The 14,315-nt window shown below is 40.4% G+C and overlaps 1 protein-coding gene across 4 annotated transcripts in view; it reads left to right on the forward strand.

Annotated features, from left to right (window-relative positions):
- LOC138038338 (hemicentin-1-like) overlaps positions 1–12,352 on the forward strand; it is a 119,986-nt gene extending 107,634 nt beyond the window's left edge. For all 4 annotated transcript variants that reach the window (XM_068884145.1, XM_068884146.1, XM_068884144.1 and 1 more), the window contains 6 exons: positions 1,839–2,039; positions 4,988–5,146; positions 6,945–7,244; positions 8,619–8,765; positions 9,690–9,878; positions 11,311–12,352. In XM_068884145.1, coding sequence (XP_068740246.1) covers positions 1,839–2,039; positions 4,988–5,146; positions 6,945–7,244; positions 8,619–8,765; positions 9,690–9,878; positions 11,311–11,393 — 1,079 coding nt within the window. In that variant the 3' untranslated portion in view covers positions 11,394–12,352. The remainder of the gene's footprint in view (positions 1–1,838; positions 2,040–4,987; positions 5,147–6,944; positions 7,245–8,618; positions 8,766–9,689; positions 9,879–11,310) is intronic.
- Positions 12,353–14,315: the final 1,963 nt, after the last annotated feature.

Consider the following 14,315-nt stretch of genomic DNA (forward strand, 5'->3'; position numbering starts at 1 on the left):
TTTTATTCTTTACCAAACGTTATATTTCCCTTCAAGGCAGTTTCGAGATCAAAGCAATCCCGAGGAAAGACATGCAAGACATGTAAAAGTATACTATTTATGTGTACACGTCACGCCTAAAATAGGGGCGCCTCTTAAACTTTGAACCCCTTGGCGACAAAATAAATCCGACAATACGTCCGTTCGTTTTGTTCTTTTTGTTTATTTATTGACGATGGTTAGTTTATTGGCAACTTTTCAGCTACCCTGGGTACCAGAGGGTTTTTCTCGAACCGCGAAGCCGTCGTGGTATGGTGGTATTAGGCTCTCCGTTTTAACTGCTCCTCGCGAAAGAAAAATAAAACCCCTGGCACCCAGGGTACTTTTCAGCTGATGCAAACCTACTGTAATTTTACACAATGAACACTCAAAATCTCCTACTCTTCTCGAACAGTGCGGAGACGGTCCTTATCCGTGAAGACTCGAAAGTCTAACCATTTGCAGATGGAATTACAAAGATAAGTTATTTAATGACCCTGCGTGTTGGTCCCGTGGTTGTTCGAATCCGCGACTTTCATCATGATGCGCTGCACTCACGACTGAGCCAGATCGGTAAAACCCTCAAGTGCAGACGATTGAAATATGAAATTCTCGGCTCTTTTTTGTAATTTGAGCTCAAGGGGGACAATGACCAGTTGATGCAAAAATATATATATGGCACGACTTGCCTCGTGTACTTACATGTAGATTACAGCCACTATTGAGAATTTGATTTGCCGGGAAAGCAATCGGTTCTTTACTCCTTCCATTTTAAGCCACTGAGACCACGAGATCGTGAATCAAGGCCCCTAATTGGCTAATATTCTTCCACTATGAAAAAACAAGCAAATACATTTCTTTTTATAAAATAATTAGGATAGTACGCGCACTCTCGTTGGGCAATAGCTGTGTTTATATGAGAATATGTAAACACAGCTGTGACATTACACGAATTGTGATTTGGTTATGTATTGTCAGACGCGTGTTTTGATTGGCAGATTGACAGTTATGCAAACCCATTAGTGTGTCTCGGGTTTGCATAATTGTCTCGAATTCGCCCAACTAACCCTCGTGTTTAGATGAGGCTATGTAAACACAGAAAAAGTCCGCTATTGCTTGGGAACCCCTGGGAGTCAATGGGTTCACTCACTGGAAAACTATGTGCCCATTAACCCTTTGCGGTCCAAACCGGCCTAATCCTTTTAGACTCTGTCTAACGCCACACGATTTTACGGTACTCGTCAATGGGGAACCCCTGGGAGTCAATGGGTTAAATAGGCCTATACATTTTGTCAAGATCTCTGCACGCAGTGCCATTTATTGACGAGACTCCCTTTTTGTTCCTTTGGACTTGGATGACAGCTCAATTGTTATTTTTGTCGATAGGCTACGAAGGAGTGTGTAGGCGGTGGTTTTTTACCTCAAATTACTACAATGTAGATTTTCCCGTTAGTAGAGGGATCAAATGTTGCTTTAGCGACCTCTAAACTTATCAACTACTAGAAGCATGTTTGTTTTTAAAATTCCTCAGAAATCTAATGCATCATCTTACTTTCAGTCATGCAAACGTTAGTGAGCTTTGCACGAGACACGTGATTAAATTCGAAAAAAGCTACAGTCGGATAACCTTGGAAATTTAATACCGTGAAATGCAAATCATTGACCTATGGATAGAGCATGTTCATCAGTACTTCTCCAGAAATTAAGAGGTATATATAATTGGCGGAAACATACAACGGATGCATGATCTTACCTATTTTTCTTTTTATTTATTGTTTTTGTTTTTGTTTTTTTGTTTTTTTGTTTTTTTGTTTTTTCAGCTGAATTTGGGATAGTGACGCCATTTCCGCCAGTGAATAGTTATCCAATAGAGTTCGAATCTTTGCAAATCACCTGTGTAGCTTCTGATCCTGACGGACAAGTGATCCCACAGAAGATTGAATTTGTGAGGATAGACAGTTATTCTTCTCCCATTGTTATAACGGAGAATGAAAGGATCTACTTTACAAACAAAACAGAAGGTAAGAAAAGCAAGCTTTCTCGCAAATTAGATGACACTGGGGAGAGGATGGAGAAGGCCGGTTAACAAGTAAAACCCTTACCGGGGTCGTTAGGGGTAATGATCAAGTGAAATGGATAGTGACTGCAACTGTTCACAATATTTTTGTAACATTTATAAATTCTGGGGGAGAGATCCTGGGACTCCACTCTACCTCCCGTGTTAAGCGTACAACACTGAAAATAGCAGAAATCAATAACGAGTTTATACAAGCCTGTAATCCTTACAACATTTGACCCCAAATCTCATGCTTTTCTCGAGTTTGAGTCAAACGTGTTATTTAGGGCCGATCCAGGAACATTCGTTCTAGTTGTAACATTCTCTTTCACTTAATTTCTCAAATTTAAACGCGAGCGATAAAATAACAACAGTAGCTATATTTGTAGATTCTTTTCTTTCGATGTACGCAAAGAAATAAAATGACCTCAAGCATCCAGGAATTTGACCGAATATCTAAGGGAGATACTGTATTGGCTGGTGAAGATATCGTTACCGGGTCTTTTTTGCCGTTATTGACGAGTCCCGGTAAAGTTCTTATTCACTAAAATATGTACCGATCGCGATCTCTTTTGATATGATCCCGATTTTTTTTCGGGGTTCAAAGTACTCAATATTTCCCGTGATTTGAAACCCTAACTGGACCCTAATCGTTGGATGGATAAATTTACGAAAGCATATAGCACTCTGCCGTCACTGTCGAAATTTGAAATTTGGTAATAAACAATTTGTTAGGGTAAATTTGCCCATCGAAAGAGATTGATTTCTATCATTGCATTCATTGCACAAGCTAAGGGATGACAACTGAAACAGTCTAACGCAAACCACGTACGAACTGATAGACAAAACAATTCTAATTTTTTACTAGTTCTCGATCAACCCTGTGGGTGAGTCTTCAGGGCGATCGATCAGTTTTGGTTATGTCAAAAATGTCGTTTTCCTGCTCAGGGAACATAATAGTTGGAGACTACGTGACACTCGCGAAACTGGGATGGAGACTGAGTGAGCATAGTAACGCTACGTATACATCAGGCTTTACAATAGCATAAAGGATTTCACGATCGACGGAGTAACATTGTTTAAAACTAAGAGTCAATAAACGTATGAAGGTTCGCAGTTCAATGCAGACCTGTAGTGTAATTGTTGTGGTTTAATTTTGTTTTTGGTTTGAAAAGTTCCTTTTTTTTTTCAAAGCAGTTTAAATTTTTGAAACTGGTTTAATTTTTTAGAACACTGCCCATTTTAACATATTTGGATATCTTTCTGAAATTAATTTTATGGAGTATGTAGAAAGTAAACTAGGGCAATCATTTTAAGATTATTATGATGGATGAGTGTCTGCAATGCTATCAAAGACAATAAGAATTTATGCATGCGAACAATAATTTTTAGTGTTTAGGGTTAAATGCTTAGCTTAATGATTAGGGTTAAGCTCTCAATTAGGTTTACGCACTCGTTTGAAACAGCATTTCAGGAGGTGTATGACAACCGCAGACTGCCCCATTTTAACACGGCTAGCTTTTACTGCGAGTTAAGCCCGCAGAGCAGGTGTTTTTTGGCAGGCGGACGCTTGTTCTGAAGGTCTAAAGCTCGTATGGGTCGCCATTTTGAAAGTACACAGCCGGTAGAGGATTGGGACGACGGGCGGGAGAAAATGCGGAGACGTGAATTTCTCTCCCCTTCCCTTTCTTCCACTACCATTTCATACTGTCCTCCTCTCACTGAGTGCAATTTTCTCTGACTGGCCTCAGGCCTCTGTTAGTCTTGCTATCCAAGATGTCGGCCAATAGTTCTTACCAAAACAAAAATACGCCTGCTTTGAAGACTATGCGAGTTACGGTTAGTCTGCGGTCTGCAAATGTCAGGCACTACATTCTAGGTAAGCGATTGGATGGCACGCATTGCCTTACTTACATATCGATACATACGTAAATACTGAGAAACTAGACGTTTACGTGATCTGAAATCCTACTAGAGGAAAGGTCTAGTTCCCACGGTTGTAACACGCTGGCTGCGTATACAACACGTAATCAGCACTATTTGCGCTTTTGCAACAATACTTCCGATTCGTATCAGACGAGTAACTGATCTACTTATCAAGACTACTATGAAAACCACGAGGTTGTCTTTAGACATCCGCTTCAAGATGCTCAGACTTGCTCAGACTACTACGAAAATCACGAGGTGCGAGATAGTCTTTGCGCATCTGACGTATGACGTCATTCAAAATGACGCAGAAAATGCAGACGGTCGTCGGAAAAATCTCAAAAAAGGTCACCCTTGAAACCACAGGATCCCCAGGATTATGAACTACGTTCTCCTTTGTCGAACGAAAAAAATCGTTTGGTCGTTAGCCAATCGTGTCCTGAGAGAAATGAAAGCGTTGTAAACATAATGTGATTTAATTGTTCTTTCTAGGTTTCCCGAAATACTTATGATACATGTTGCTGAGACATAAATCTTCTCATTTGTTTTTATTTATTTTTAGTCTAAGAAGTAACAAGGTGATTTGTTGTTATATGGGGTCACGCGTACTCTTTTCTAGTAGCATTAGGATTTTCTACTATTTTTATTATTATTTCTTTCTCATTATTCCGTGAACTTAGTAGTGGGTTACCTGTGCGCCTGACGGCGGGTGGTGCATGCTAGGGCCAGTCTCTTGCCATTCTTCATCCACCTCTTGTAACTTAAGGAAGGTGTGAAGAGTTTTGGCGCGAGTTCTTCGTACGAAAAATTTTGGTGCAAATTGCCCACCTCGCTACACGTGAAATTAATTCTTTATTGCCCTTGGGCCCATACAATTACATATACAAAACAAGTGAGGCCAGAATTATTACTCCTTTTTTATGGTCGCCCCCACTTTTACAAAGAGTGCAGGAACTTTTTAACATAAGCAATGCTTTTTGTTTGCAGCTAATGAAACCAAGCTTTTTGTCACCCTTCACATCCGTAATGTAACAACAGAAGATGACAGTAAGGCTCGTTTGGGGAGATACAAATGCAAAGCTTATGGAGCTCATGGAAATTCGACGGTGACTTCGCAGCACGGCTTCACCATCGACGTCCTCAGAAGTAAGACCAACTGGATCCCCTCTCAAATAGTTACTTTCATTTTTGATGAAGTCTTTCACAAAGAGAGTTTAAGTGCAAATAAGCAGCCTGCAACTTGCCGAACCGGAAGTATACTAACTGGGGAAAGGAAAAGGAAGTATTACGTTATGAATCTGTCAATCAATCCCTCCTCTTCTCTTATTTGCTTCCCTTTTTCAATTCTGAACCGGAAATAAGAAAATGGTCGAGATCACACTTGACCTTTTTTGCCTGAATAAATGGAGTCTTTCTTATATGGCAAACAATTTTTATCGAGAACATCTGGGTTGCCGAGATAGCAACAACAGCAGAACGAAAGTAAAGTTTACTACGATGGAACGACCTTAACTGAAATCATGGTGTATCTTTCTTTTATCAAAACGTTGTGTAATAAATTTTGTCGAACAAAATAAAATAAACACAATACAATAAAAAAAAAACTATTACCGAAGTAGACACCAAAGTGGGATCTCGAACATATCAGACTTCCCAGTGCACAGAAAGGCCTGGTAATCATCTTGTCATGCCACCCCCATTTCAGGACGTGTCGTGACGTTTCGTGCGATGTAATGCAACTCAGTGTAATGCAATGCGATATAACATGTGCACGATAACAATAAATATTTTCACGCGGCTAAAACAAAATCATCAGGCAAATGTAAATTGCAAATGGTTTAAACAATGTTTCAAATCTTCGAGAGGATATATCGCAGCTAAAATTAACGGAAGCAAGGTTGGCGCTGTTGTCCGAACACTCCCTTCCCGCTTATGTGGCCTGGGTTCGATTCCTAGACACGACGTCAAACGTGGGTTCGTTTTCGTCACTAGAACCTCGAATCTTGTGTCTGCGCATGACCCGAGGCTCTGGGAAAGTCTCTGTAGAAGAACATGCGCCGTAGGGTTCTTATAGCCAAAAATCGGCTATTTGAACCTAACAGCGCCAGTGCTGACTCCTCGTGCTATCATGAATGCACCAATTAGAGACGCTTTTGATTGTTCTTCGCGAAAGCTAATGAGAAGACACTTTGTTTCAGGGTTTCCCAGAGCTCTTCTCTCCCTTAGTCATGCGCAAAGGAGAAGAGCTCTGTGGTCGAAATTGATGTGGGTTGAGTTTGTTGGTTCTCTACTCTGCTCTGAGAGGTGCTTTTTTTCAAATCTCCGTCCGGTCTCTCCGGTTTTCCAGTCTCATCAGATAGCAACATTTGATTTTGCTTGATTCACGGTCTTCTAAAAAGGTATAACACTTGCTCTCAGCTACAACCCCGGTTATTAATCGTTGGAACACTTGACACTTCATGACACTGCACCCCGTCCACAAACACACAGTTGGGGAAAACCGCGAGTTTTGCAAGAAAATGTCAGGAGCCCATGAGAAGGAGCCTCCATATGCACTATATCCTTGAGTCAACCTTTGCCCGTATCTTTCTATTTTTAGAACGCCACGAGCTGTTCGGCACTGCACGCACTGTTTAAAATGGCCAATCAGAATAAAGTCATTGTCTAACGAAGACAAAAATAACAAAAACAATGTACACAAATTGTTCGAATTGATGTAAACTGATGAAAATGTGAATCTCCTGCTGAAGGGTTGGTTCTAAAAATAGAAAGATACGGGCAAAGGTTGACTCATAGCATAGGGCTTGTATGGGGAGGCAAGCTTTTTAATTTTTATTATTATTAATATTAATTAAAGCTGGAAAGGGTAAGTGGTTTTTACTCACAAGTTAACGAACTAATTGTTAAATGGAAAGAACCTATAATTTTTGGAATTCATTTTTAGGAAGTGAGATCCCCAAGTTGGCAGTCCCTAAAGAAAGCGTCTTGCAGCACGGCCACGAGGCCAATATCAGGTGCAGAATAATAACTGATAGTAGAAGCCGATCGCCATCTCTGACGAGGTTTTCGTGGTTCAAAGATGTCGATCTAGTGGGCGATGACGACAATCCTAGAGCTGATGACCTCCTTCCACTTAATATTAAGAATCCGGGCCTTGAAGATGTAGGGACCTACACATGCGTGTTAGGGATACTCGTCCGGGGACTCATAGAATACAATGTCACAGCAGATACCAACGTCCTGGGTAAGCACTCGCCGAAGTAAAAGGGAAACTTTGCGGACGCAAGCAACGTAATATTTAAACAATTAACGTTTTGTAATAAATAAATGTTGACGCTTAACCCATTCGCGAATAAGCCGTTTCCGTGTTCATGTCTGCCTCCTCTTCAAAGCGAGTCTCAGTGTGAAGTTTTCCTAAGAAAACGATTACTTTTCCTTCGTATTTAAAGTAGAACTAATTACCATCACAAAAACTTCGCACTTAGACTCGCTTTGAAGAGGAGACAGACATGAACTCCCGAAATGGCGTAATACTTTTCTAGTTCATTCCAAATGTTTAAAATTAGCCACAGGAGCCTCTGATACATTTAGTTTTTAATCCGAAAACGAACGGCAGTTAGCTGCCATATTGGAAAATGTTTTATCTTCAAACATTGTTTATTTGTTAATAGTGATCTGGTTATTCTAAGAGCAGGGATTTTAACTCGTTTGCAAGAGAAGACAACGATTCACAAGTGAGCTCAGTTTGCGTGTATTCGCAGCGTGTATTAAACCGCTCACCGATGGCTCTGTTGGTTGAGCACCGGACTGCCACGCGGGAGATCGTGAGTTCAACTCCGACCGGACCAACGCTCAGGGTCTTTAAATAACTGAGGAGAAAGTGCTGAGGACGATAAGCCGGAGATCCCGTCTCACAGCCTTGTTCAATAGGGAGCGTACGAAACGACGACGCTACAAACTGAATAGGTTTAGTGAGCAAAAACAATGGCTCTGCACGCTCTGCACGTGCGTTTTACATTTTGGTACATTTCGTTGCCGTCATCTCCTAAACGACGACGTGAAATGACCAAATTCAAGGTTCTGTGGAGGACGTTAGCACGTGACGATGAATTTTCAGTTCTCTCTCTACGCTTCCAACCGAGTTACTACACATTTTTAACGCGAAACGACATGAAATAGTTTCGTAGTGATATGAATAAGGCGAACTTATATTTTTAAATGAAGTCCTCGTAGCCGTCGTCGTCCTCGTTTCGTAAGCTCCCTACTAACGTCTGTGGAACGTTAAAGATCCCATACACTATTAGAAAAGAGTAGGGGGACAGAGTTGCCGGTGTTGTGGTCTGACCTTTCCAGCACCATGTGGTCGGCAGGATTAGCTTGAAGGGCTTCTATGTGAATGAGACCGCAATTGAGTATAACAGCTAGCTCAGCCAAGAGCTGGAGGCTCAACAAAAACAGAAACACAAACAACAGAGAACTTAAAGAAGGAAAGGACAGGTTAATCGTTCTGCAAAGATCAATCATTCACTTTCGAACTAGCGCCCGTATTTCTGAAGAATTTTAACAAATTCGTGCTGGAATCAAAGTCACACTGTTACTGCTACTGTTATTGTTCCAGTTGCTCCATGGCTTGAAAAATATGAAGAACATTTGGAGGCTAAACCAGGACAAGATGTAGAATTGCAGTGCAGTGCACGAGGAGTCGATTTGAGCGTGGAATGGAAAGTTAAGAGGAAGGTCGACAATACAATCAATGGCTGTGTCAGTAAGTGATTTCAGAAACATCACTATTTAGGGAATTGGTGGTTGGGCTCGTTTATAGGTAAAAGAAAAAGAACAAAAAAAAAAAAAAGCATAAAATCTTACAACCCCACAACCAAGTTGAGCGTCGCGATGAATTCTTCTACATTTCAGTTTCGACACACGTACTGTCTGTGCACTTGCTGGTGCTGAATTGATCACAGTTTCTAATGATAAACATTGAAAAATTATTTTTCAGTGTAATTTCGTTGCTGATCTACACTTGAAAACTATGTGACCCGAAATGGGGAAATCAAAAGCTTCGCATTCTCAGAACTGTCCTCAGTCATGATGCTTTCAGTTAAGTTTCGGGTTTTCGCGCCCATTATTTGCGCCCTTACTAAAAAGGCCGAAAGAAAGAAAGAATAGGAGGAGGTTGCAGAGTTTACGATAAGCAACAGAATATAATAGCCGAGTGGTTATGGTTCCGGTCTTACTCTTCAAGTCCGCTCCCAACACTACAGCTGAAGTTATTCCGAGGCCAGGAATCCTGAACGCTTAACAGCAGTCACCGTTTTTCGTTTCTACTAGACTTGTAAAATAGACACGTGGTCTGCTTAAAGATTTGTTATGTTTGTTTCCATAATTTGTTTCAATTGTCCTTAAAAGCGATTGAAGGGAGTGGTCATTGGACAATTAAGTACATATTTCACAAATATCCTTTGAACGAGCGATGAATATTCAAGAAGCACCTGAATGAAGTAATAATTTTGATGAATTGTTGAATTGCTCAAAACGATTAGATACTAGGAAATTTTCAGACATTATATGGGTTGATAACCGAGATTTATCATGAGTAGGCCAATCAGAATACCAGAGTAACGATATCCGTGGTTGAAAATTCCATATTCGCTGAACGTTAATTCTTGTCTTGTTGGGATTATTGTAGATTTTCGTGTACCAGACAATCGCTACAAGATTTCTCTCAAAGAATCCTCTGGTCCCTCCGTGATGTCCATTACAGACGTGAAAAAAACTGACAGTGGAAACTACTACTGCTGTTTGCCTTCAAACTGCTCTGCAGTTATCGAGGAACGTCGTTGCCACAAGTTTACATTGAATGTCATGTCAGTAAGCGGTACGTTTCAACTTGTCCTTTTTCTTACAGTCGTTCCGGCTACTTCTGCAACCGTATGTTCCAGCACTGGGCAAACTCAAATTGACTGGCTAAGTCTGTCCCTTTCTTTTTGGCTTCACACACTGTAAACCTTTTGAGATATTACGCCAAGCCGGTCACCCCTCTAAGAAAGATCTGGGCGGATCACAGCTCAGGGAACCCATTACCCATTGCAACTCTCTCCGAAGAGTGTGGCTCTTTTTAAAGTTCCGCAGAAGGTAGCAAAACCAGACCTGCGTTTATGGTCCATGTACGAAAAGACTCGAAAGTCTAATCGTTTCCAGATTAAGTTCACAGAGGCAGCATTTTTTCCCCAGTTATTTTAAGACCCTGAGTGTTAGTCCGGCTGGGGCTCGTACCCCCGATCTGCTCCCGATCGTACGGCCCCCGATCAATCCCTTCAGTTGGTCAACCATCGGCAGTCGTATTCTAAATCGGCGGAGGATAAATTTCCGAGGGAAACGTATTGACTTGTTACTGAAGGCTATTTTCATTTGCACGGGTGACTAAAGATATACACGGAGAATAAGCCACCCGCATTGTAGCCTACGTGTAGCCGTACCCTACCCCCCCCCCCCTCCCATTTTTTCCTTCGGGGGGTAGGGTACGGTTACACGTAGGTTACCCGCATTGGTGAATGGGATCCGGTGATTGGTAGTATTTCCAGAAAACTTAATTCCCGTAATTTGAAGAAATCCTGTTTCAAAGGCACTGCAACTGATGAAGGTCACAGACCGAAACGTTTTTTATTAAATTTTTTATCATTTTTAGAATTTTTTCTGTATATATTTTCCTTCGCTCGGAGTTGTCCGTCCTCGTTTTCCATAACAATTTCATATATATATATATTATATAACTGCAGACAGTACTGTTTCGGCCTTCTGGGCCTCATCAGTGCAGTGCTGATGTCTGGGATGGAGGTTAAGCTTATAAAGCCACCCCAAATGTCCCACACATGTGGTACATCTAAGCCATGCCAGAGTGCTCAAACTAGCGAGCTAGTGAGCATGCGCAATTGCTAGCGGCAATGACTCATCCCAGTAGAGTGCTCAATTTGGACATGAAAGCAAAAGCTTTGTAATGCCAAAGAGCTATATCTAACTGCAGACAGTACTGTTTCGGCCTTCTGGGCCTCATCAGTGCAGTGCTGATGTCTGGGATGGAGGTTAAGCTTATAAAGCCACCCCAAATGTCCCACACATGTGGTACATCTAAGCCATGCCAGAGTGCTCAAACTAGCGAGCTAGTGAAAGGTTTCTGGTAGTTTTCATGAGGAAACGTACTAGCTATTACACTGAAATGCATTCCGAAGACTGTCTCAATTCAGTAAGTAGTCATAAGTGTAAGCCCAAATGACAAGAAAACTGAAAATACTCATTTTCTTTTCCCACAGGATCGGATAGCGCACAGACCTCAACATCACTTGTTGCAGTTATTGGCCTACTTGCTTTCTTTTTGATCCGTCAAAATTTCTGAAATTAAAGAGACTGGTACATAAAAGAGAAGTGACGTGCAGCGCCCAAATTGAAGCTATTACTTCAAGTGCCATGAACAGACTTTTAAAAATGATTTCCTCTCATAAATGACTTCCTCGCGAAAGGCACAAGCCTCATTAAGGAACCTCCATTCCTTCGTTATAACACAAAACGCTTTTTCGTAATAATAATCATGATAGATCAAACATAACACTTCAGGGTTGTTTAAGATTGTGGCGCCTGAAAAATTTGATAGTGAAAATAAATGATTCTGAAATTTATATTTCTGGTGGAAGCGCTGTCTTTGAAAATTGAAAAAAAAAACGAACATAATTCACTGTTAACGTTTCGTCCACTACTCAACGGTGATCTTTTTGTTAGACTGAAGGCTTTCTTTAAGTATCATTTTATATATTGTCTTTATGATGACCACGTCAACGAAGTTTAGATCAATTTAGTTACTTGAGCTGGTTTTCACGCTACGTCATCGCCGCCATGTTGGTGGACGAAAACAAATTAAAGATCTCTCGTTAGCTTCTTGTACATTAGATCATTGTTATCTGTGTCTCTTGAGATTGGTTGAAAGCACAAAAATAAGCGTATTCATTTTGCCAAAGTTGACTGACTCTCTAGCAACGATTAAGCCCCTGTTTTACGTTCTTGCAAAAATGAAATTTAGTATTGCATTTGTGGCAAACGACGAAAAGCGAGGTAACGTTAAGCTGAAATTTACGTTTTTCCAAATATTAAAGAGATTCATTTGATATTAATTAATTTCCGACCTGTTAGCAAGTAATAATAGTAATAATAAGCAGTAATAATTATTCATTATTAGTAATAATTAGTAGTAATAATTCCTATAAGATATATTTAAAAGAAACATTTTGTAGTAAAACTGATTCCATCAGGCAAAAGTTTTGTGAGGCAAAGAATTTCAGTATTAAAATATACTAAACGACAGTATCGCTTGCTATTTTTTATTACTGTGGGTCTCCGTGAATTTGATCGAAGTTCCCACCTCACGTACGTAAAAGCCGTTCTCAAAAAAGCTACTGAGGTCGAACGGAAGGAATCAAGGTCACTTGGATCCGTTAGGGCGTAGTCCTTCGCTGGCAGCGTTTCATCAAGCAGTCCAATTTGGCGTCGAGGCCTCTCAGTTTCTAAAGCGACTTCAAGAGAAAAATTCTTTGTGTTGCCTTAAATGAAGGAAACTTATATCCAAGATGACTTTCTATTGCCTCTGTTATGTTTTGGGTCATCCACTAAATTAAACCGTTTTTTCGTTTTGGAACAAGACGCCTGGAGGCGTTTACGCGGGATGGGTCGATGTAAGCACTAAAATACTTTTTGTAGCGATAATCACAGTCTGTTTACACTAGTAAACAAGCTTGCGTTCGGAAGGCTCCTGCTTAAAGTAGCAACGAGGTAAACCTGGATTTTGAAGAGTGGAGTGGCAACGACACAAGGAATTTTCTCACATGAAGTAAATTACAAAACTGATCAGGGCTTAAAGGTAGCCTGCGAAGGCAGACGTATTTCCGGCGCTAACGACCTCCGGAAATACGTCTGCGTTCGTAGGCTAGGCATAAAGGGTGATCCCTGTGAGGATATCAGTGTAATTGACTGCATCCGGAAAGGGTCATTTTCAGTCTTCGGTTTTGTAAATTTTACTTTAGCCAATGCAATGAAGAACATTCAAATCTCACGAGACCAGCAGGCAATCTCCTATTTAAGGTCGCTGGAACCAGTTTCACCACTTTTAGAGACCTTCTTATTAGATGGGTTATAACTACTATACTGTATCACGTAACAGCAATGTTATGGTACCATATGAAACACCAATTATTGCTTAACAAAATACGCTCACAATTTTGACGTAATAGGTTACCATGGCAACATGAAAGCTCTCCAAAAACACCCTATATTTCGTCTTTACTTGCTTATATCTTAATAATGAACTCGGTGACCCCCATTTTTTATTGTAAAATAGTAATTAGCAATTTGAGATAGGACTATCTGCAAAGTTAAAAAAAATTCTTGGGAGCCAATTCAGAGCTACCTTAAATTTTCGAAAAATTAAGGTAGCTCTGAATTGGCTCCCAAGAATTTTTTTAAACTTTGCTGATAGTTCTATCTCAAGATGCTAATTACTATTCTACAATAAAAAATGGGGGTCACCGAGTTCATTATTAAGATATAAGCAAGTAAAGACGAAATATAGGGTGTTTTTGAAGAGCTTTTATGTTGCCATGGTAACCTATTACATCAAAATAGTGAGCGCATTTTGTTAAGTAATAATTGGTGTTTGATATGGTACCATAACATTTCTTTTACGTGATACAGTTTTGTAGTGACAACCCTTCTAATTAAAAGGTCCTTAAAAGTAGTGAAACTGGTTCCAGCCACCTTAAGAATATTTTCAAAAGCTCGCAAAATTCATTGCCAGTCACTGTAAATGAAAAATGTTTTGTTATACAGGCATAGTTTTGGAGAATAATATAATAACACTTCCTTTAACTGCTTAGAGCGAGCTTCAATCGAGTGTCGTAAAACCAAAACCAAAGTTATTACTTTGACCAATCACAAAGGACGGAGACAATCCAGTAGACCAATCAAAACTCAAAGTAATTACACGTGGCCGACACAAAGCGCGGGAAAATTTGCACGCGCGAGTTACTATTGGTTTTGGTTTGACTTCTGATTGGTTAACAAAGTGGAGCGAGAACTTTGAACCAATCACCGAGTTAAGGACTGTGCCTACTATTGTTATTGCGCATACGTTCTGCGCACTTCGAGATACTCGGGTTTCCTATCGCCGATGCTTACTAATACAGTGATATTTTTGCGCGGCTTAAGACTATCCGGAGAATGAGGATTTTAGTAAGTACTCTTGGTATCCAAAAAGAAAACTGGGGGAAGCCAT

Source organism: Montipora capricornis, chromosome 2, assembly GCF_036669925.1.
Source record: "Montipora capricornis isolate CH-2021 chromosome 2, ASM3666992v2, whole genome shotgun sequence".
Taxonomy (NCBI): domain Eukaryota; kingdom Metazoa; phylum Cnidaria; class Anthozoa; order Scleractinia; family Acroporidae; genus Montipora; species Montipora capricornis.